Source organism: Oryctolagus cuniculus, chromosome 7 (genome assembly GCF_964237555.1).
Source record: "Oryctolagus cuniculus chromosome 7, mOryCun1.1, whole genome shotgun sequence".
Taxonomy (NCBI): Eukaryota; Metazoa; Chordata; class Mammalia; order Lagomorpha; family Leporidae; genus Oryctolagus; species Oryctolagus cuniculus.
This window is the reverse complement of record NC_091438.1, coordinates 157,889,353-157,913,609: the sequence shown is the minus strand read 5'-3', so window position 1 is coordinate 157,913,609 and position 24,257 is coordinate 157,889,353. Positions and strand designations below refer to the sequence as shown.

General features: G+C 44.3%; 1 protein-coding gene across 25 annotated transcripts in view; it reads left to right on the top strand.

Moving 5' to 3' along the window:
- Positions 1-24,257, top strand: part of KIF1B (kinesin family member 1B) — a 174,369-nt gene that overhangs the window by 91,192 nt on the left and 58,920 nt on the right. For 24 of the 25 annotated variants that reach the window (XM_070079307.1, XM_070079302.1, XM_070079299.1 and 21 more), the window contains 5 exons: positions 891-970; positions 1,469-1,575; positions 2,346-2,429; positions 2,655-2,835; positions 3,941-4,013. In XM_070079307.1, coding sequence (XP_069935408.1) covers positions 891-970; positions 1,469-1,575; positions 2,346-2,429; positions 2,655-2,835; positions 3,941-4,013 — 525 coding nt within the window. Of the gene's footprint in view, positions 1-890; positions 971-1,468; positions 1,576-2,345; positions 2,430-2,654; positions 2,836-3,940; positions 4,014-10,385; positions 15,364-24,257 lie in introns of those variants that run through there. The other variant, XM_070079313.1, reaches the window with a different exon arrangement.

Here is a 24,257-nt window from a genome sequence, read left to right as displayed (position 1 = left end):
TTAATTTTACCCATCTCGCTTTAGCTTTGTCGACTTCTTCAGGAAAGGAGGGGATCATAGCCAGACAGTGTGAGAACCTGTGTTCTGAGATCTCTGTCTTAGTGACATGAGGAGCCCAGCGAGCCTTTGACTTTCTTATGCCTACAACGGTAGATGCTGGTGAGAAGAGGCACAGGTTCCAATTGCTGTTGAACCCTCTTGTGTAGTCCTCCTTCTAACCCCCTTCCTCTGACTCTGCTTTCATTTCTCCACATCTGCTGGCGCGGCCTTGAGTAGATTTTGGGCCCGAGACCATGTGACTTATTTTTGGATTCCAGTGGGGTATTTTCACCAAAGAAGGTTGGTTTTTAAAAGATTTTCGAAATATTAGAGTTAGATGAAGAGGTTCTTTAAAAGATGTTTATTGTATTGAATGTCAGTATTTATAATTTTTTCCTTAAAGACTAATGAACTAAAGGCAGTAACTGGGACTGTGGAAGAACTGATGAAAATTATAGCGGCAGTGGCAGGGAGTGTGGAGACATTTTAATAAAAGTAAATGAAAAATTAAATCTTTTTTGAGAATTTTGCCAAAACATTTACAAAGATTATAATCAACTCACCCTGAGAGTCAGCCTGTCCCCATTTTCCCTTTTGCTTGCTGTGCTTTGCCCTTATCAAGAACTGGGCCTCATTCTTTATCCCAGAATTCATGTTTTTACTTAGAGTGCGATGGAACATGCTGGGGAGGCCTGCTTTCTCTTAATTATGGAATTGTAACTAGGAATGAAGAATCTGTCTTCAGGCACGATGGGGAAGGCGAGAAGCTTGGCTTCTGCAGGCCCCTGTTACTGCCACAGTCCTACTCAGGGTGCCTTACTTGGAACTGATCATCTGTAACCCTCTTTCAGACCCCGCATCTTGTTAACCTCAATGAAGACCCATTAATGTCCGAATGCCTGCTTTATTACATCAAAGATGGAATTACCAGGTATATTTGTTTCTCGTATTGGTCGCTTAATGTTTCTTTTCTCAGATCGTTGGAATAACTAAAAGGAAATTTTTTTTGTTGATAAATTTTTTGTAGTGATTTGCTGTTTCTTCTGTCTGAAATAATTGCAGACTGTCCTCCCTTTCCAAATTGTTTTGGTCACTAGAAACAGTTCACATGTACTTTTTCTCTAGAAGACTCTATAGAGGTTTTCCCTTTAACAGCTCAGCATGAATTCATTAGGAGTTTCGTGTGCTCCTGTGTTTTTATGCTGCTGTGTGAGTTACACTGATGCATCACTGCTCCTTGGTTTCTTATTGTGATGGGGGTGGGGGGGTTGATCATGTTTAAGAATAGAATTTGCAGCTGAAAGCTTCTGATAAAAAGGCGACACCTTTTTTGTACAGACGAAGGATATTCTTTTGGAGAAAGAGGCTCATTGTTAGTAGTGCTTTTTGTGTCTGAATTTCCCTGGGAAACACTTTCTCTTGTGTGCAGAGTTGGCCAGGCAGATGCCGAGCGGCGCCAGGACATAGTGCTGAGTGGGGCCCACATTAAAGAAGAGCACTGTATCTTCCGGAGCGAGAGGAACAACAGTGGCGAAGGTGCGGGTTTGAGCCTCTCCAGCTTTTCCGTTCTGTGTTAGGAGAGATCCTGAAGCTTTCGTGTGCCCGGTCCTGCCAGTGGCACTTTCTTGTACATTCTGATATTGAAAAATGGGGAAAACCTGGGCTGCTTACAAATGCAGCCACTAACAAAGCTGCTTTCCATGAGAATAGCCTGGACAAAAGGAGCCCTTTGTTACTGCCGAGAACTGCCGGGACACAGGCAATTAGGCGTGTCTTGAATGTTAATTATTTTAATAGAAAAGTAAGGAAGGAACAAATATCCTGTTTAGTGGGAGGTTTATAAAGGACTTCAAGTCTTAATCTAGTAGAATTTACTTTAATCTGAAAGCGAAGAAGAAATCAATCTTATTTTTGCCCAGGTTATTAACAAAACAGCAATAATTGAATGGCGTTTTAGTGCTTTGTAGTTCACGCCTATCTTAATCAAAATATTAACTTTAATCTTCAGTTTCAGTTATTATCTGTATCTATTACTAAAGATTTCTGATGATTTTCAGTTTCATTGAACTGTTAAATATTACTGGAATTAATATTTCCTATATATTTTCTTCTGAGGTTTATCAAACTCTCTGTTAGCCACAGTCCCAGATAACTTCTTATACTGGAACTGATTTTGATATGCTAAAATGAATTCCTTTATGGATTCTTCAGTCACTGGATGGGTTGCAAAAGTCTGTATAATTACTGTGAATTCTGAGTGAGCTGCTGTGGCTTGTGAGGATAATGTTAGTCTGTGTTCCTCTTAGTTATCGTGACTTTGGAGCCCTGTGAGCGCTCAGAAACCTACGTAAATGGCAAGAGGGTGGCCCAGCCTGTCCAGCTGCGCTCAGGTGAGATGGGGCGAAGTTTGAAGTCTTCAGCAGTGCATACCCGGCCTGTGTGAGCTGCTCTAATTTTTGATTCTGTTTAAAGGCTGAAATGGTAATCAGCATTAGAATTTATTCTTGTAAAATTCCAAAAGCTGTCTTCTATATGAGGGAAGGGGTGTTATTAAAGTAGATATTATGCATTTAAAAAGTTTTTTTTTTTTTAACCCTATTTCTGTTTGGTGCTAGGAAACCGTATCATCATGGGTAAAAATCATGTTTTTCGTTTCAACCACCCGGAGCAAGCACGGGCTGAACGGGAGAAGACTCCTTCTGCTGAGACCCCCTCTGAGCCTGTGGACTGGACATTTGCCCAGAGAGAACTTCTGGAAAAACAAGGAATTGATATGAAACAGGAGATGGAGAAAAGGTAACGCACAAGTATTGTGTGGCTCACAGCTATCTCTTCTGTTTATTAATTTTTTATTTGAGACACAGAGAGAATGAGCATGTGTGAATGAGAAAGAGCAAGAGCGTCCCCCTATCCACTGGTTTAGTCCCCTCCATTGCCAAGACTGGGCCAGGCTGAAACTAGCAGCCAGGAACTCAATCCAGGTCTCCCGTGTGGGTGGCAAGGACCCAAATATTTGAGCTAATGCTGCTGCCTCTTAGGGTCTTTGTTTTCGGAAGCTGAAGTCAGGACCTGGAGCTGAGTATCAGACCCAGGCATGAGGATGGACAGCGGTCACAAGCACCTTAACCACTAGGCCAAAGGCCCTCTCCTGTCTCCTCTTTGCTTTTCCTTTAAGATGTGTTTGTTTATTTGTTTGAAAGAGTTACAGAGATAGAAGGAGAGAAAGAGAGATCTTCCATCTGCTACTTCACTCCCCAGATGGCCTCAACAACCAGGGCTGGGCCAGGCTGAAGCCAAGAGCCAGGTCTCCCATGTGGGTGGCAGGGGCCAAGGACTTGGGCCATTCTCTTCTGCTTTCCCAGGCACATTAGCAGGGAGCTGGATCAGAAGTGGGGCAGCTGGGACTCAACCAGGACTCATATGGGATGCTGGTGCTGCAAGTGGCAGCTTAACCTGCTGCGCCACAACGTTGGCTCCGCATCTCTTCTTTTAAACCTGTAGTATTGGGGCTGGCATTGTGACACAGCTGGTTAAGCCACTGCCTGAACTGCCAGCATCCCATATGGGCACCAGTTCAAGTCTTGGCTGCTCAGTTTCTGGTGCAGCTCCCTGCTAATGCACCTAGAAAAGCAATGGAAGATGGCCCACGTACTTGAGCTCCTGCCACCCATACAGGAGACCTGGAGGAGGTGTCTGGGTTTTGGCTTTGAACTGGCCCAGCCCTGGCAGTTATGGCCATTAGGGAAGTGGACGGGAGATCTCTGTCTCTTTCTCTTCTGTTTCTCCTTAACTCTTCCTTTCAAATAAAATAAATAAACCTTAAAAATTATCAAATACATAGTAGCATCATGAAACAATACAGTGGTTTCAAAGTTTATCATTTCCTTTTTTTCCCTTCTAGGCTACAGGAAATGGAGATCCTATACAAAAAGGAGAAGGAAGAAGCAGATCTCCTCTTGGAACAGCAAAGACTGGTAGGAATCCTTCCTGAGTCTGCTACCTAGGGTTAGGAAAAGGGTAGATACTCCAGTAGCTTCACCCAGCTGATTGGCTGTGATTGATACCACACACTATCCTTTTATTTCTTAATGGAGAATGAATTTAAGTCTCCAGGTAGCCTCAATCTGAACAGCTGTCCATAGAGGCACTATTTTGTGCCTTTTATGTCTTAAAGTCAAACCTTCTATTTCTATCATAGCCAGGTGCTTTTTGAGGAAATAGCAAAAGTTCTTTTGGTAGCCTTTGCCTCCTGATGGTGGTTTTTGAATTTGCATCAGTGGTGATTCTTTCAATGATAATTACGCTGAATATTGAATTTGGTGGAAGTTTGCCTTGGTTTTGTTTCTGATCACCTGATAGTACTAATTCTCTGCTCTTGGGCTGACTTGGGGATTGTTCCTGTGCTGGGCAGATTTTTTTTTTTTATTAAAGTTAAACTGTGTCTAAAAGTGTTGCTGCACAGTTGCATGTTAATCCTTTTCTGTCCCCCTGCATGGAGTCTGAATTCTCAATGAGGTTCTCCTTGGCATGTGTGGTAACCATGGGAGTGGGGGTTGTGTGCTCAGACAGAAGAGGGAAAGCGGCTTTCTCTGGACGGAGAAAGGATGGGGGTGCTAGTTGATTTCCCAGGTTTGCTAAAACTGAATCTCATGAATAGATTGATCCATCAGTTAGATTTTTACAGCCAACCGATTTTGGTTGGTAAAGCCTGGTCATAAGAACTAGCTCTGTATTCCTGTAATTCAAAAGAAAAATGTGCAACCTCCGGGACGCTGTGCATGCAGTAGAGATTTATGGTCTTCTGAGATGAGGGGACATCAGAGAAAGCTAGGGCACTGGCTTCTTCCTTTATCGGAAAATCCAGCGTGTACACCACAGCCTCACAGCTGTGCTCTGTGCTTTGGAGAAGGGGCTTTTGCTAAATGGGCCAGAAAAGCCAAGCGCTTGGGCCAAAGCCGCCTCTTTCAGGACCCACAGTTCTCAGGCTTGTCAGTGAATTAAACCAGTTAGTTTGTTATCTTGGAAATTACAGTAAAGCCTCAGAAGGTATGGACTGCAAGAGTAAATCAAGTGTTTGGGGCAGGATAATGGTCATGTTTCACAGAGGGACTCCTCGGAACACCCACTCAGCATTTAACTTTTAATGAAAACAAAGATTTAGCTGCCATGTGATTAGGCACATTAAAGGTTTGTGACACATGAAGGAGCCTTTTTATCTTAGTAATGCCGTATAACCTAATAACATGCCTCTCTTGGTCTGTGAAAGATCAAACGAGGACAGGTGTAATTAAGCTCTATTTATTATTAACAATAGTGCCTGGTATTTGTATGGTACTTTATAATTTACAAAGAGCTTTAACATCCATCACTTTATTTGATCTTCTGAACAGTCCTCTTGGGTAGGTGTGTATGTGAGTAAAATGTGTAATATTCCCTCCAGTTCACCATAGAAGAAACCAACACTGAAAAAATGCTGTCTTTGCCCACTGGTAAACATGTGACAGATCACAGATCAGAGATTTAAACTCGGGTCTTCTGAGTGGGTTTGATGTTCTGCCCATCAGAGCACTGCTTTTTAACTGCCCATGCCTCTGGAGGTCTGTGGTGGGACCTGAGATTCTGTGTTTCTAGAAAGTTCCCAGGTGATGCCAGTACTGCTGGTCTTGAGACCACACGTTGAATAACTAGAAATGGAAGAATAGTAATGCCTAGAAAAAGATGCTGACCATTAAATAAAGGACAAGTAAATGTCTCCAAGTCAGATATGGTGTCTAGGGGACTCACACAGTCTGCAGTAATCAGGTTCTGATTGTCACTGCTCTGTGTGTCTGAAAACAAGCTAGTTCTTTATTTTTAAAGATTTTTTTTTTTTATTTGAAAGGGTTACAGAGAGGGGAGAGAGGAGAGAGGGAGGGAGGGGGGAGGAAGAGAGAGAAGGAGAGCGCGCATGCATGAGAATGAATCAGAATCTTCCATCTGCTGGTTCACTCCCTCAAGTGGCCACAATGGCTGGGACTGTGCTATGCCAAAGGCAGGAGGCTGAAGCTTCTTCCAGGTTTCCTGTGGGTGCAGGAGCCCAAGTGCTTGGGCCACCCTCTGCTGCTTTCTGAGGTGCCTTTGCAGGGAGCTGGATCAGAAGTGAGATAGCCGGTGGCACTGCAGGTAAAGCCACCACTCCCAGTAGAAGATGGCCCAAGTCCTTGGGCCCCTGCACCCTCCTAGCAGACCCTGAGGAAGTTCCTGACTTGGCATCTGTGAAGCTGCAGTCATTGTGGCCATCTGGGGAGTGAACTAGCGGGTGGAAGACTATCTCTCCCTCCCTCCCTCCCTCCCTCCCTCCCTCCCTCCCTCCCTCCCTCCCTCTGTAACTGCCTTTCAAATAAATAAATATTTAAAAAAAAAAAAAAAAAAAAAGAGGAAGTGGGACAGCCAGGACTCAAACTGGTGCCTATATGGGATGCCACCGTTGCAGGCAGGAGGCTTAACCTGCTTGTTATGTCAAAGCACCTGCCCCCAAACTAGCTCTTTAAAGCCAGGAAGTTGCTTTCCTCCCCAGAGTCCGGGTTTCTGTTCTTTTTAACTTTCTTGATCTTAAGAGGAACTGATTTCTAACACTTTGGCTTAGAGGATATCTACCAGTAACAGTATAGAATGGAAAATGTATTTTTATGACCCTATATCTGTCAACCAACAGAGATACTTGTAATGCAAAGCGAGTAAGCACTGAGAAGATACAAAGTCATTTAAGGATATTTGATACTTTCTGTACATAATCTTTATGCATGGTTGACGTAATCACAATGGCGTTCAGGGGAACACATCCTCTGTTGCGATAGTTCCTCAAATGCGTCACGTTTTTACGTTGCTGAGCACCGTTCTCATCGCTAGTGCCCTGTTGGGTGCCTGACCCGTCTTGTGCTCACCTTCTGCGCTGGGTCTGGAATCTTCTGTCCCTTGCATAGCTCTTGCAGAGTCCTTTCAGGAAGCCCATTTTGCATCTGGTGTTCAATGAAGACAGAAATATCATTTAGTGCCATGTGAATTGGCCAGAACTAAGTAGGCTTTCTGACCTTGTGATAAATGAATATAAATATTTCTAAAAATACTTTGGTATGAGGTGATGTGTACATCTTGGCACATAAACTTTGTATACAGAGTTATAGTTTCGTCAGTATGCGATAGGGTGGTAGCACTTGAACTGTAAAGAGGACATTTTCTGCAGAGTGACTATAGCAGTATTTTAGAAAGAAAGAAAGATATGGCTACTTGAGTTTATTCGAATTCCTTTGGCTTTATTTTTATTCTCTTTTTTATGTTTAAATCTGTAACTTTAGTCTTTCAAGCATGATACTCAGACAATGACTAGAATACCATTTCCTAAATTAAGCAATATTAGTTTGATCCATAAGCAATTTTAAGGGGAAAAGAAATGATAGTTGTCAGTTATGTGGCAAGAATCAGACAGGTTTTCTGTTACTCTTCCAAAGACTCAGCTTAAACATGTTTGCCAAAAAAACTTTTTCAGGAGTCAGACATACTTTTTTCTCTAGTGTTTATTAATGTCATCTTGTATCACTTAAAATTAGCCATTCCAGTTTTTAAAACTAAAAGAACTGAAAAGAAAAATAGTATAGTATGTACATTCAGCTTTTTCTTTTTAAAGATTTATTTGAAAGAGTTACACAGAGAGAGAAGGAGAGTTAGAGAGACAGAGAAGTCTTCCATCTGTTGGTTCACTCCCCAAATGGCTGCAATGGCCAGAGCTGCACTGATCCGAAGCCAGTATCTAGAAGCTTCTTCCAGGTCTTCCCACATGGGTGCAGGGGCCCAAGGTCCATCTGCTACTTTCCTAGGCCATAGCAGGGAGCTGGATCGGGAGTGGAGCAGCCAGGTCTCAAGCCAGAGCCCATATGAGATGCCAACACTGCAGGCGGTGGCTTTACCCGCATCGCCACAGTGCCAGCCCTTGTTGCCAAGTTTTTAAATCAGCAGAGGTTATAAATGGGCTTAGTGCTCATTTATTTTAAGGCCATTAAAAATAATATATATCGATAATAACATCTTGGCCGGCGCCGCGGCTCAATAGGCTAATCCTCTGCCTGCGGCGCCGGCACCCGGGTTCTAGTCGCGGTCGGGGCGCCTGATTCTGTCCCGGTTGCCCTTCTTCGAGGCCAGCTCTCTGCTGTGGCCCGGGAGTGCAGTGGAGGATGGCTCAAGTGCTTGGGCCCTGCACCCCATGGGAGACCAGGAGAAGCACCTGGCTCCTGGCTTTGGATCATCATGCCGGCCACAGCGGCCACTGGGGGGTGAACCAACGGTAAAGGAAGACCTTTCTCTCTGTCTCTCTCTCTCACTGTCCACTCTGCCTGTCAAAAAAAAAATAACATTTCTTTTTAAAAGATTTATTTATTTGAAAGTCTGAGTTACAAAGAGAGAGAGAGAGACAGAGAGACATCTTCTAGATATCTTCCATCCGCTGGCTCACTCTTCAGATGGCTCTAATGGCCAGGCAGAAGCCTGGAGCCAGTAGCTGCATCCTGGTCTCCCACGTGGTTAGCAAGGGCCCAGATATTTGGGCCATCTTCCACTGCTTTTCCCAGCCATAGCAGGGAGCTAGATTGGAAGTGGAAGAGCTGGGACGTGAACCTGCACCTGTGCGAGGTCCCGGAATTGTAGGCAGCAGCTTTACCCATGTAGCAACATGTTGAAATTCAGAGGCCATAGTAGTATCAGTATTGTTAAAGTTTTTTTGTTTTATGGTTCCCTAGAAAATAGCTATGTATACAGTCAACATAGAAAGCAAAATACTAGTTATCAGTTTCAATTCCTTTAAAAAAGATAGGGGAAAAAAAAAACCCTTTACAGGAGATATTTTTGGTAATTGCAACCAAAACTACAAATAGCAGTGTTGTCTTTTATTAGGCTATCTTGAACTGCTCATCCAATCAGTTATTTTCTTTTCCCAGCAACTTTTATTTCCTGAATGGAAACTCTGCCTAGTCCTATTATATGGAATTTAAACCCACTTTGTTTTCATGTAGCTTTGCCTGTGTTAGTTAAGAGCAATTGGTTATTACCCAGGTACCCTTTGAAACAACACTTTAGTGAAGTCAGGCTGCAGTTGAGGCTGAAGTAATGGTGCAAAGACAGACAACTGGGCACAGATACATTTAGGTGGATCCATTTTACACAAGCAAAATACTTATATAATGTTTGTGTTTTATGTGTTTGTTGGAAGAGATATCACTTAGAAGTGCTATTCTTTACTTGCCAGAAATGCCATAGATTTTCTAAATAGAAAACCTCTCTAAGGTATATTTATTAAAATATGGTATTACTTGGGACATTTTAAATTATACTTAATGGAAGTGTATTTGCCTAGATTAATTTTGTTCTGGTAATTTATTTCTCAAAAATTTGGAGGTGAGGTATTTATTGGTTTAAGTGTTTGAAAAAATAAAAAGTAAACCAGACTCATATAACGATCCCTTTTTTGTGCTTTCATTTTCTCTGGGGTAACAAACTTTTCATTGTGCAAGTGAAATGGAGTGACTTAACATGACAGAAGAAACTAACAAATTCAGTGTCTGCTCATGGAAAGACTAGTTTGAAAACCCACTTGTCTTATAAGAAACAAATTTGGGTGATAAGAACCTCACATCGTCTTTAATAGGGATTCTTAGCACTTTTAACGTCATCCCTGTTTGACTGCTTCTTTTTCTACTTTCTTATCTAACTTTTTCTAGGGCTGCTCTTTTTAGTAAAGCTAAACCAAACTTGGCGTCCTACAGCCTCACTAACCTTTGTTAACCTGCCTGCTCGTCACCTCTTGTATGGCATCTGTGCTCACTCATGGGGGAAAGGAATTCTGGAGGAAGCAACAGCAATAACCAAGGCAAATGTGGGGAAGTGGCTGCATGGGTCCTTAGCATGTGTGGGTCGTGGGTTTTACTTGCTTTTCCTTGAGATAGTGGAGATACTGTGCCATACCATCTTGTTAATTTTCTGTGACCCAGGAGTGAGAAATCATTCCCTGTGTCAGTCCTCAAGAAATTTGGTTGCAGATTTCATCACTTAAGCTAGAAAGTGGAAATTGGAATTAGAGATACCAAATGAACAAATCTTTATATAAACAGTAATCAGTTGTAGTTACATACATATGTCTTAGTAGACTTCCACATCATTTAGGGTTTTTGCCTTTGTTTTTTTGCTTTGCTTTTAGTTTTTTGTTTTGTTTTTAAATTTGGTTAAACTTTTTTGCTTGCTTTTTCTTCAATTTGATTTTCCTTTTTTGCATTTTAATTTTGGTTATTTTGGGGCCATTTTTTGATTTTGTTTTTCCAAAGGACGCGGATTCTGATAGCGGGGATGATTCTGACAAGAGGTCCTGTGAAGAGAGCTGGAAACTGATTACTTCTCTGAGAGAAAAGCTACCTCCCAGCAAGCTGCAGACCATTGTTAAAAAGTGTGGCCTCCCCAGCAGTGGGAAGAAACGGGAGCCAATTAAAATGTATCAGATCCCCCAGAGAAGGCGCCTGAGTAAAGATTCCAAGTGGGTCACAATCTCAGATCTTAAGATTCAGGCCGTGAAAGAGATTTGCTATGAGGTAGCGCTCAATGACTTTAGGCACAGTCGGCAGGAGATTGAAGCACTGGCCATTGTGAAGATGAAAGAGCTGTGTGCCATGTATGGGAAGAAAGACCCCAATGAGCGGGACTCCTGGAGGGCCGTGGCCAGGGATGTGTGGGACACCGTCGGTGTTGGGGATGAGAAGATTGAAGACATGATGGCCAGCGGTAAAGGTGGGACTGATGTAGATGACCTCAAGGTGCACATAGACAAGCTGGAAGATATTTTGCAGGAAGTCAAGAAACAAAATAACATGAAAGACGAAGAGATAAAAGTCTTAAGGAACAAAATGCTGAAAATGGAGAAAGTCTTGCCACTGATTGGATCTCAAGAACAGAAAAGCCAAGGAAACCACAAAGCCAAGGAGCCAGCGGGTGCTGGTGGTGGCAGCGCCTCCGAGAATGGCGCAAGTCGAGACAGCGGGGAGCTCGGGAAAGAAGAACGTGTTTCCCAGCTGATGAATGGAGATCCAGCGTTTAGACGTGGACGTCTGCGTTGGATGAGGCAGGAGCAGATTCGGTTTAAGAACCTGCAACAGCAGGAGATCACGAAGCAGCTTCGTCGGCAGAATGTACCTCACAGGTTCATCCCTCCTGAGAACCGGAAACCCCGCTTCCCCTTTAAGAGCAACCCTAAACACAGAAACTCTTGGAGTCCTGGGACACACATCATCATAACAGAAGATGAGGTTATAGAACTTAGAATTCCGAAAGAGGAAGACGGAAGGAAAGGAAACAAAGAAGAGAGCCAAGAAAAAGGGGGTAGAGCGGTTTCTAAGGATCTCCAGTTACCAGGGGGCTCTCCGGGCCACATCCAGGTTAGCAAGCAGCGCATCAGTAACCAGCAGGCACCTCAGTTACGCTGCAGAAGCAATTCTCTCAACAACGGCCAGCCGAAAAGCACAGGCTGCCAGGCAGCAGCCTCGGCAGAATCCCCAGACTCCCACAGTCACCCCAGCGCCGATCTGCAGACTTTCCAGGCAAAGCGTCACATCCATCAGCACCGCCAGTCCTACTGCAGTTACAACGCTGGCGGGCAGCTGGAGGGCAGCGCGGCCAACTCCAGCCCGAAGCAGACTGACAGACCCAACCACTGTAGCCAGTTTGTGACCCCTCCACGGATGAGGAGACAGTTCTCAGCACCCAATCTCAAGGCTGGCCGAGAAACCACAGTATGAATAAGTTACTGGACACACTTGAAATCATGGTGGTAGAAACAGGCGATGTTAGTTTATGATTGGAGTTGGTTCTACCCTTGACCTTTAGTTCTTACTATTTGCATTATGGTTTTAATGTTGTCTTTCTGCAGATATTAACTGGTTTTATATTGTTAAAGCATAAAACACTGGTAAATGGTTCAACGCCTCCCTTTTGCTTGTATAAATGGGCAGTTTCTGGAATTTTGGAGAAAACATTGAGACCTCCTTTAATATTTTTCTGAGAACTTCCTCCTCTTTGGGTGCCAAGATAATGAATATACTCACTTACACTGACTTGTCTTGTTTTGGTGTAAGTTGGTTATGTTTTATAGTTCTGTAAACTCCGATCTTACATCCAGAAAGACCTGCCCTGTTAGTTTATGCAGACACTTAAAAGGGGAAGTTGAAATGTAGAAGTAAAAGTCTATTATTCCCCACAAATTTTAAAAATTGGTTTAAAAATAGTAACATACAGCTGTGTGGAGACAGCGTTGGATTTCTCATCCATGTCTGTTCCTCTCTTTAATATGATGGGACTTTTCAGAAGCCAAAATTGGACGTCTTTGGACATATTTTGTACTGCGTAGCTTTGCATCTTCCACAGAACTTCCACACCTTTTTACATGATATTTTGCTTTGAACTGAACCAACAGTTTTTTTTTTCTTTTGAATGTATCGGAATATATATGAAATTTGTCATAATACCGAAGTCTTTAAATTGGCACTGTGTCAAGGTTTCTGTGGTTTTCATTTTGAAGTTTAATGTATCATTTGACACACACACACACACACACACACACGCGAACTATTTGCCAAAATCATGCCAACAGAAATACCAGCAAAAGCCTTGTGTGTGGAGCAGAGTGTGTCAGTTTATATGGAGTGTATTTGGTGGTGAAGGAAGAGGAGAGGCACGAAGAGAAGAGTGTATGGCTCTGTGCTGTTTTTGCAGTAGTGGATGGAATAATGAAATAATAAACGTTAACTTTGGGTTTGGAATGAAGAAGATGATGTCTAATAAACTATTGCCTGGTTAACAGTAGTCGTGCTTGCAGATACTCAAGCAGGAGAGAGAAGTCCTGATGAACATTCATTTTTTCGTTACCTCATTTTGCTGTGTTATGGTCTCAGTTCGCCTCACTGGAGATTCCACTAAAAAGAGACGGATTATAATGGGAAGCAAAGAATAGTTTTCTACACCCTTCTTCATCTCTTGAACTTGTCAGAAGCTTTCTCTGGGCGACAGTGTGAAGAGCCAGAGGTGTCTGAGATTGCCTGACTTCATGTTGTTGAAGAGATTCCTAAATGACACGAAGTCATCTGTCAAACACTTGTCTTCCAGATGGTGTGAAATAATGCAGCCAAGATAGCAAAAACAGCGTTCAAGGAAGCCTTATGTGGTGTTTTTTTTCCCTTTGTGTGTGGGCACTATGCTTTAATAGAACACGTTATTTTTAATCATAGTATTTTTTCTTTGCTTTTAAGAAAATGCTTTCTTAATGCACAGAAAATTGCTTCCTATTAACTTTTTTCCCCTTAAAAAGAGAGAAGCTTGGTGGGGGAGGGAGGGAAGGGTTAGTTTGCTTCCTCAGCCAGAACAGCTCCATTGTGCAGCTGAGGCTTTCTGGCGCTGTGGACTGAGTGAGCGTTGCTTGTGCGGGGTGAGTGTACACGGAAGCTACTTCAGATTCGTCACTTCAGTGCGTCTTGCGTGAAACTCTGCTGCCCTTCTTTTTTCCTCTTTAGACATAACTGTGCTAACTGGAAGTTCCCTCTTGCCAAAAAAGAATTCATTTTCTAATATTAAAGCTAACAGTTCCTGAGCTTTCAGCTCCATAGCTCACGTGATCTGTCATTTCCCTGACTTGAGATAGAGACAGCTAGGCCTATATATGTCATGTTTGTGGTGGTCTTTTAATCTTGTATGGACAGGTACCTCCCTTTCCCACTACACGTGGCAGTGAATTACTCTACACTAGTGATGATCAGGTGACACTGTAGAAGGAAAGCTTATAACTATTGTCATTTACAGACGCAGGCTGTGGGAAGGACGATGCCCTCGGTGATATTCCAGAGAATTAGGTTTGTGTTGTGCTTCATCCGCTATTCCAGGTCCCCCACTTTCATAGATGATCTTAATTTCATAGATGACAAGGAAGAAGTGAACCAGGTTTAACTGACTACTGCCGTGGAGGTTCCTTTCATGCATTTCAGAGCAAGGTGCTTTATCTTGGAAAATGACGTTGCCTCACTGACTCTCTCGGTAACTAGTTCATGCTTTTGTGAGCTCCTGGTATCTAGCCCAGATTGCTGCTGCTTTTTTTTTAATTTGATGATAACTCTCCCTAATCTTAAATACTACAAGACCAGAGAGAAATGGTCATCATTAAACCATTATCACATTGTTTAGGTATTCCTAGCTATTATTCACTGTTATTATAGTGAAAAGGGAAAGAAAAAACATTTATGCTATTGAAAAAGTCCTAATCAGTTGATGTAGTTTCACAAACCAAATGGTAATCCTTGGAGAGTTAAAGACAGTTCTGTTTATCTAATTAGTCTAAACCAAAGGGCTTTTTGTTTATTCTTGCTTCTAATTCTTTGTAACACAGTGAATTGTTTCTCCTTTCACTGGTAATGCAATAAATGGGAATTGTTTATTACACTGAAGTGACTTGAAGTGACCTTTTGTGCTTTCGATGCAGGTTGATATCGGAAAAAACAAAACCCTGAGTTTGTCACACTGATGTCCGTATTAAAGGCCATCAGACTACAGGAAGTTTCATAGACTTCCAAGGGTCAGCTGCTGTACCCCTGTGCCTTACTGGTCCTTTATAGACTTGCCTTAGTGATTTGTGCAAAAGACTGGGAGGAGGGGAAGCTGCTGTGTCCTGGTGTACTTTAAATAAGCCTCCTTAGGAGCAGTGCAAGCCATGCATTTGTTAGAACCCCAATTGTTGTGGGCGATCTTCATAATTGTCCCGCTCATGTCCTGTTTCCCAGGTTTTAATAAATGCTCCAGGTGTGCTTCGTTTGAACATTTTAGGTTGTGAAATATGTTGGTTTTCTTCCCACAATTACTGTAAAAGAAGTTGTGACTCTTGATAATGAACTGTGGATTCTTTCCTCAAATTCTTAAACAGAATGCTTAGAGATTGTCTTTGGATATAAGATCTGCCTTTTCAGAAAGTGCGAGTTAGTTTATAATGTTAAAGAATAAAGTCCTCATTCAATAAAAGTCGAAGTCATCTTTAAGAGTGTGATTTCTCTCAGTATGTGGGAGGAGGGAAGGGAGAAACAAAGCGATGCCACTCACCCTGGCCTGCATTTGCTGCTCTTCACCAGATGATCGCAAGTCAAAGTTTTTAAAAGTACACTTCCACATGAACTTTATTAAGACTTTTGCTGCCCTCTTTAAATCCTATCTTAAATGGAATCTTTAAGCTCTACTTTGTGCTACATTTCACTTAAATAAAACCTTTTCTCATAAAATAAATAAGGCTATCACCTTCTGATTTCTTTGAGTTTACCTTAAACTGCGTTTTTTATTGTTGTATGGTCTTGTTACATGGATATAAACTAAATCTTTTTCTTTTAAGATTTATTTATTTATTTGAAAGGCAGAATGGCAGAGAGGGAGACACACACACACACACACACACACACACACAGAGGAATCTTCCATCTGCTGGTTCGTGGCCACCACAGTCACATCTGAGCCAGGCCAAAACCAGGAACTGGGGACTCTACCCTGGTCTCCAGCCTGGGTGGCAAGGACCCAAGGACCTGGGCCATCATTCGCTGCCCTCCAGGGCACATTGGCAGGAAGCCAGACCGGAAGCAGTGGAGCTGGAGCTTGAACTTGTGCTCCAGTGAGGGGTGCCAGCGTCTCAAGTGGCGGCTCAGCTCGCTGTGCCATGGTGCCAGTGCCAAAACTGCGTTTCTAAAAGCTTTGAGTAACTCTGTATAGTCTTCTCTTTTCTCCCTTATAAGCTCTTCTTTTCTCCACCCACAGTACTGGCGGTACCTTGGGGAGGAAACAGAGGAAGTAGAGTAGACTCTTAGTCTCATTGAAAATTTGGGCCTGACATCATTTTTTCTTTCTTTTAAATATTTATTTATTTGTTTGAAATAGTTACAGAGAGGAAGAGACAGAGACAGAGAGAGAGGTCTTTCGTCTGTTCGTTCACTCCCCAAATAGCCAAAATGGCCAGGGCTGGCTGGGCTAGGCCAAAGCCAGGGGCTTCTTCTGAGTCTCCCATATCCAGAGGCCCAAGCACTTGGTCCATCCTCTGTTACTTTCTCAGGCACATTAGCAGGGAGCTGGATGAGCAGTGGGGCAGCCGGGACTCAAACTGGCTCCCATATGGGATGCTGGTGTCACAGGTTGGCTTTGGCCTGCTACACCACAATGCTGGCCTGGACATAATTTTTTATATTGGAAAACAGTACAGTCATACATCGTAATAGTAGAATACAAAATCTGCATGAATCTTTAATATGAATTTGGGGCCGGCGCTGTGGCTCACTTGGCTAATCCTTTGCCAGCACCCCGGGTACTAGTCCCGGTTGCTCCTCTTCCAGTCCAGCTCTCTGCTGTGGCCCGGGAAGGCAGTGGAGGATGGCCCAAGTGCTTGGGTCCTTGCACCCGCACAAGAGACCGGGAGGAAGCACCTGGCTCCTGGCTTCGGATCGGTGCAGCGCCGGCCGTAGCGGCCATGTGGGGAGTGAACCAGCGGAAGGAAGACCTTTCTCTCTGTCTCTCTCTCTCACTGTCTATAATTCTCTCTCTGTCTCTCTCTCTCACTGTCTAACTCTGCCTGGAAAAAAAAAATATGAATGTGGGACTTTAGAGAAAACTGTGCTTGATTTTCTCCTTGTGAGTTTTCATAACCTTTCCCCTCAGGTACTTGTGTTTCTCTGCCATTAGAGACACTAGTGAAAGGTTGCCAAGGCCCTGCCACTTACAGGGCGATAGAGACCGTCCTAATGCAGCGCAGTTTGTGCAGGGATGGCAGCATGTACAAGGTGAGAGTCCCACACATCTGAGGGAGGGAGAGTGGGAGAAAGTTTTTGAAAGAGGAAACCGGGAGCCAACACCGGAATTCCAAAGTCCAGTTGGGAATGCATCCAAGTGAAGAATAGCAGGGGGAGGAGGGCAGCCTGCCGGGACCAGGGGGCTCTGAGTAACTTGGGGCGGGTGGTTGGAACCTCAGATGGTTGGGAAGGGGGCAGTAAGAGATGAGTTGGAAGAACAAAGACCTGATCGTGACACACTACGGAGTTGGGACTTTATCTTGAGTGTGATACGAAGCTGCCGAAAGATTTTCAATGGGGAGATGGCATTGTGACGTTCACCTTGTAGAAAGTTCACTTGCCCAGAGTAAGTACAGAGGCTGGGTTGCACAGAGGCAAATTCAGAGCCAGGTGTGCCAGTTGGAAGGTTCCTCTAGGAAACTAACGAGAAACACTGCTTTTCCAAACGAGGGTGGGGAGAAATGAGAAGAGGGAATGACTCTGATAGACTGTTGGGAGGCGGAGTCAATGAATTTGTGGGTGGGACAGGCTGGATGTATACAGGGAAGGTTCTTGCTTGGGTCCTGGCTGGAAAATGAAGTAAACAAGACCACAGGTCTTGATTCAGGGATCTTAGAGTGAGTGCTGTGGGACCACACAGCCTGCTGCTGGTGGTGAGGAGCCCCTTTGGGTGTTGAGAAGAACTCTTTGTCATCTTGAATGTGGATATCTCCTTCCCACCTGTTGGCTTGCTGATTATAATCTGCCATTAAGAGCCAAGACTCTAATGTCAAAAACAGCCTCCCCAGAAAACCCAGAAGAGTGACATTGACTTTGCCTTTCATGTCACCACCTCACCATGCCCTGATTCTGCCCCCATCATCTCAACTGCAGTGCTGCAGTAGCCTCATTTATCTCTTTGCTTCTGTCCTTAACCCTGTCATCTGTTATCTGCCTAGCAACCAGCATCGTCTTTTAAAAACATGAATCATATCCTATCAAGGGCCTCAAGGGCCTCCCACTAACTTATAAGCCTGGATCTTGGGGTAGACTGCAAGGCTGCCCTGCTTTGGCTGCTTGCCTACATCTCCGACTGTATGTTAACACTCACACTGTAGACACCCTGACCTTTGTGCCTAGAAACTGCGAAGGTCATTTCCACAGCAGGGCTCTTCTACTTCCTGAAGACTGGAATTCTTTCCCATCATGCTTAATTCCTCTTCCAGAGCTGAGCTCATGTGCTCCTCTCATTGTTTTAATAATCATAACTTGTAATTATCTTACGTATGCACTTGGTTGGTTCTCCTGTGAGAATGTAAACTTACCTGGAATAATACCTTATCTGTCTTGTTCCCTTTCACCATTCACCTACCTGCCTAGAACCCAGAAGAGTGGTTCTCAAATTGCAATTTGCATTGGAATCCCCTAGAGGTCTTGTGAGAAATCAGACTGTTGGGGCCACCCCCAGAGTTTCTGATTCACTAGATCTGGGGTGAGACCTAATAATTTTATCTCTGGTAAGTTCCCAAGTGACACTGATGCTGTTGGCCCAGCAGCCACCCTTGAGAACCATTGGTCAGGACCTGGGGTTGACAGTTTTCTGTAAAAGGCTAGAAAGTAAATACTAGGCTTTGCAGGCCACGTGATTTCTGTTACAACCATTCAACTCCACCGTTATTGGCTGTGTTCCAGTCAACTATATTTACAAAACCAGGTGGTGGCTGGATCCAGTCTGCAGGCAGTAGATTGCCGACCCCTAATCTAGTAGGTGGAAGTAGTCATTTAAAAAAAAATTCATTTATTTGAAAGTGTAAGAGAGATCTTCCATCCACTGGTTCACTCCCCAAATGGCCACAACAGCTGGAGCCAGCCATTCTGAAGCCATGAGCCAGGAGCTTCTTCTGGGTCTCCCACAAGGGTGGAGGGGCCCAAGGACTTGGGCCATCCTCCACTGCTTCCCCAGGCCATAGCAGAGAGCCGGATTGGAAGTGGAGCAGCCTGGACGTGAACCAGCACTCATGGGATGCCAGCACGCAGATGGCAGCTTACCTGTCTGCACCACAACGCCAGCCCCAGAAGTAGTCACTTCTGAAAGTTGTTGCTGTAGACGATCAGTACATGGTTGAGAATCTGGTCTGGAAGACAGAGACGTGGTGGCTGCTGGCGACCTGTGGTGAATGACAGATACACTGTCCCTGGCTTCCCGAAGGCCACAGAGCTATGGGAGGGGAAAGCTGTTAACACAGGTAATCATCACATCATTCAGTAAGTTTTTGACAAGCACGCCACGGAGGCGGGAAATACAGGAGGCCCTGAGAGGTCACAGCAGGTGCCTCTGTTCCTTCCCAGTTCTATTCTGCACACACCCTTATCCACCGTTCCTGTAGCGGGCGAGCTATCCGTGGCCCAACCCTGGCTCCCTGCACTCCATACCTTCTCAAAAACTTACTGGACATTTACCCTCCTTTCTTTGACAGCATCCGTTTCCTTCCTTCCTCTGGATCATTGCTGCCAGCATACATATGTGTTACACGCATGTCTTCATCCATTTCAAAGAGGTCCCGTGTGCCCTGTGAACTCCCACTCCGTTTTCTCCTTCCTTTTTGTAGCACTGTTCCTTGAGAGTGTTCTCGGTACTTTTTGACTTCCCTCTTGTCCACCTCCCATTCTTCCTTTTCTTTTTTTTTTTTTTTTTTTCTACCCTAATTCTTGCTTGAACTCACTTAGTGGTGCTCTTGTTCCCACCTCAGCACAGAAGCCATGCTTACCCGAGCTCCGTGACAGCAAGTCCAGTGGTGATTTCTCACTCCTCGTTTCTCTAGCATTTGACCTAGTTGCCTTCTCGGAACCTCTTGGGACTCTTCTCTCGACTACTTCCTTTCCTTTCACCTCACCAGCTGCCCCATCATGGTCTCTGGGGTCCTTCTGTATCTACCCATTTTCTGTGGCTTTATCTTTTTTTTTTTTTTTAGATATATATATGTATGTATTTTGAAAGTCAGAGTTAGAGGGAGAGATAGAGAAATCTTCCATCTGCTGGTTCACTCTCCAGATGACCACAACAGCCAGCACTGGACCAGGTCAAAGCTGGGAGCCAGCAGCTTCTTCCTGTCTCTCACGTGGGTGGCAGGGGCCCAAATACTTGGCCTATCTTCTGCTGCTTTTCTTGGGCCATTAGCAGGAAGCTGGATCGGAAGTGGAGCAACTGGGACGTGAACCGGTGCCCATAGAGTATGCTGGCATTGCAGGCCGCTGTGCATACCCCCTGTGCCACAAAGTTAGTCCCTTTGTGTTTTATCTTTCATTTTCACACTGATGATGATGAAGAAGAAGATAATGAGAACTTGTATGTTGTACATGTATTACAAATATTATACACATCAACCTTTTACATGTATTAACTCACTGTATCCTCATAGCACATACTGTTACCCTGTCTTACAGACTTTCCCAGGGTCACTCGGTTATGAAGTGGGAGCCATGTCCAGTCTCAGGGAATTTGTCTGTCTGCAGACCACTGGCCTGCCTTGCTTCTCTACTAACTCTAAATGTTCTCTCTCCAGCCTGGCCTCTGACATGTAACTACGATCCGGTACCCCAATAGCTAAGAGGCATCAAACAGCCGAGTTCTCTAAACCAGAGCGATTAACTCAGGCCAACGGTCCAAATCCTCCTCAGTGTCTCCCTTTCTTTCCTCACGCCCCACAGCCACATTGTTGAAAGATACCTTTCCTCTGCTGTGAAGGGTGTGGCAACTCCATTTTGTGTTTGCTGTCTTTGGTGCTAACACCCTGGACCAGGCAGCACCATGTCCCTTAGACACCACTGTGACAGCCTTATGGTGGCTCTCCCTGCTTCCACAGTTCCTCCTAATCCCCACAAAGAATAGTGTTTGTGAAACATACTGTAGACCATATCACTTCCCAGCTCTAAGCTACCCAGGGGCTTCCCTCAGAATAAAACCTACAGTATCCCTTCCTGACTGCCTCAACTGTATGTCTTCCCTGTGTTGCTCTGCCACTCCTCTGTACCACCACCACCACCGCCACCACCATCACCACCATCACCATCACTATCACCACCACCATCGCCACCGCCATCACCACCGCCACCACCACCACCATTACCATCACCACCACCACCGCCATCACCACCACCACCACCACCACCACCATCACTATAACCACCATTACCATCACCATCACCATCACCACCATCACCATCACCACCATCGCCACCGCCATCACCACCACCACCATCACCACCACCACCATCCCTATCACCATCACCACCACCGCCATCACCACCACCATCACCACCATCACTACCACCATCACCGCCACCACCACCACCACCATTGCCACCGCCATCACCACCATCACTATCACCACCACCACCACCACCATCACCATCACTATCACCACCGCCATCACCACCACCACCATCTCCACCCTCTCCACCGCCATCACCACCACCACCACCATCACCATCACTATCACCATCACCACCGCCACCACCATCACCACCACCATCACTATCATCACCACCATCACTATCACCATCGCCACCGCCATCGCCACCACCACCACCAGCACCACCACAGGCTTTCTTGCTTTTTTGTAAACCCTCAGAGGCTCCTTTGACCTCAGGATCTTTGTGCTTGCTGCTGATGTTACTTTGGTTAGAATAACCCTATTTCCCCCAAGACCTCAGTTACGTACATGTTCTCTCAACACCTAATCTGTCTTCCTCCTGTTCCTCTCCTCTCCGTTAGCCACTAGTGCTTACCTTCCTCCGTCTTTTTGCAGAGTTCTCTGTGTTGAAACCATATGTATACTTTGTTTACTCCCTGTCATCTTTCCCTCCCTTGCCAGTGGGACCTTGTCTTAGTGGCCTATATTGCTAGCATAAATACATAGTAGGGGCCCAAAAGATATTTGTTGGATAGGTGGGTGGATGCATGGATGGATGGATAATAGATTTAAAGGTATACTCTGGTATGCCTGGGTTCATATGCCATTTCCACCACTTGCTAACTCTGCCACCCCCGGAAAGTTATACAATTTGCTGAAGCCTTTTTCTTCCTCTTTAACAGGAACCTAATGATAGTACCACCTTTATGGAGTTATTGGTAATATTGGGATAATCCATGTTGACATTAAGAACAGATATTGACACAAAATAAATTTAAAAACAAGAATGGGTGGGAAGGAGAGAACATTCCAGATGAGGGAAGTTAGTACAGTGCCTTTATAAATATGGGGTATATTTAGTTAGGACTTTTTAAAAACATAAATGACTACTGAAAAAAATACATGATTTTTTAGTGTACTTTGCAAATTATCTTGGTTTTCACCACAAAATGAACAGAACAATAGTATCTGAATATCCGTTTAGCTCCCTGCTAATGCTCCTGGGAAGGCAGCAGAAGATGGTCCAAGTACTTGGACCCCTACCACCCATGTAAGAGACCTGGATGGGGTTCTGGTTCCTGGCTTCAGACTGACCTTGCCCCGACTGAGGCCATTTGGGGAGTGAATCAGTAAATGGATGACCTCTTTCTCCTTTTCCCCCTCTCTCTCTGTAACTTGAAAGGCAGAGTAGAGTTACAGAGAGAGAGGTAGAGCCAGAGAGAGAGGTCTTCCATTCTGTTGGTTCACTCCCCAAATGACTACAATGGCCAGAGCTGAGCCAATCCGAAGCCAGGAGCCAGGAGCCTCCTCCAGGTCTCCCACTCTGGTACAGGGGCCCAAGAAGTTGGGCCATCTTCAGCTGCTTTCCCAGGCCACAGCAGAGAGCTGAATCGGAAAAGGAGCAGCTGGGACTCGAACCAGTGCCCATATGGGATGCCAGCACTGCAGGCTGGGGCTTTAACCTTCTGCACCACAGTGCCAGCCCCATAGATTAATCTTAAAAAAAAAAAAAAAAAAAAAAAAAGCGTGAGTTTAATCCAAGATCACTTTGAGGTTTATACATTGTATTTAGTTATTATTGTATTAAAAGCATTTTTTAAAGTTTTACTCAAGAGAGAGGAGAAGAATTCCCATCCACTGGTACACTCCCCAAATGCCCAGAACGGCTTATAGGGTCGGGGAGTGGGGAGGAGGTGAAGCCAGGAGCTTGGAAGCTGAGCCAGGTCTAACACATTGGTGGCAGGAAACCAACTACTTGAGCCGTCACTGCTACCTCCCAGAAGGTGGAGTTAAGATCCAGAGCTGGGAATCTAAACCCAGGCACTCCCATGGGAGATACACTTTGGTGTACTAACTGACATCTTACTTGAAATGCAAAGTTACAGGGGGTGGGGTGGGGGGAGATATCTTTCATCTACTGGTTCACTCCCCAAATGGACAAAATAGTCAGGGCTGTGCCAGGTTCGAAGCAAGGAGCCTGAAGCTTCATCCGAGTTTCCCACATGAGTGAGGGGCCCAGGTACTTTTGGGCCATCCTCTGCTGCCCTCCCAGGCACGTTAGCACGGAATCAGATTGGAAGCAGACTAGCAGGTCTTGAACTGGTGCTCATATGGGATACTAGTGTCCCAGGCATCAGCTTTACCCGCTATGCCACAATGCTGGTCCTGCCCCTATGATTTTTTAAATCTTTTATTACATTGATATTTTTGAAGACTGTAGGCACATATTCTTGTGTCCTTGTTTCCTCAATTTTAGATTAAGGTAAAGGTTTTGGTAAGAATGCTAGAAAGGTGACTTGTACTTCCCATTGTATCACATCAATATATAAGAAATACCAATTTGTCCTATTGACAGTGTTAAAGTTTCAGTTTGGTTAATGTGATGTTTGCCACTCTCTTGCTTGTAAATATACTGCCGTCCTTATTAGTAGATCTCAGGAGTGGACTTTGGATTGTGTGAATATTCTGTTTTGCATCTACCTTTCGCTTGATTATTTAAGTATTTATTAATGATCCTTGCTTGATTCAGTTTCTACATCTGGGGTTGTAGTATGCTAGCTTTCCAATGGTTGTCCTTTTGCTTTTATTAACTGGTTCAGAAGAGATGAACTTTTTTGTGTGTGTCTTCTTTCAGTTCACTGTGGACGCCTGGATCCTTTCTTTACTGAATTGTGCTATGTGCTTTTTCTGATGTTCTGATCTGTTGACCAATGGGACCCTGTGACCTTTAGAAATGGCCACAGTGATCTTTGAGTTCTGCCATCATTTCTGGCACAAGATATTCTGTGCTTACCTTATACTTTTCATACTCGAAACTGGGGTATTAGCTTCTTTTCCAAGGATCCCTGGGTCCTTTTAGTGGCTAATGATATTAAGATACCAAAATCTGGGTGCTAGGTATGCTTACAAAATAAACTTAAAATGTTACCTGTATTTTTGATAGTGTGTTATAATTTAAGAA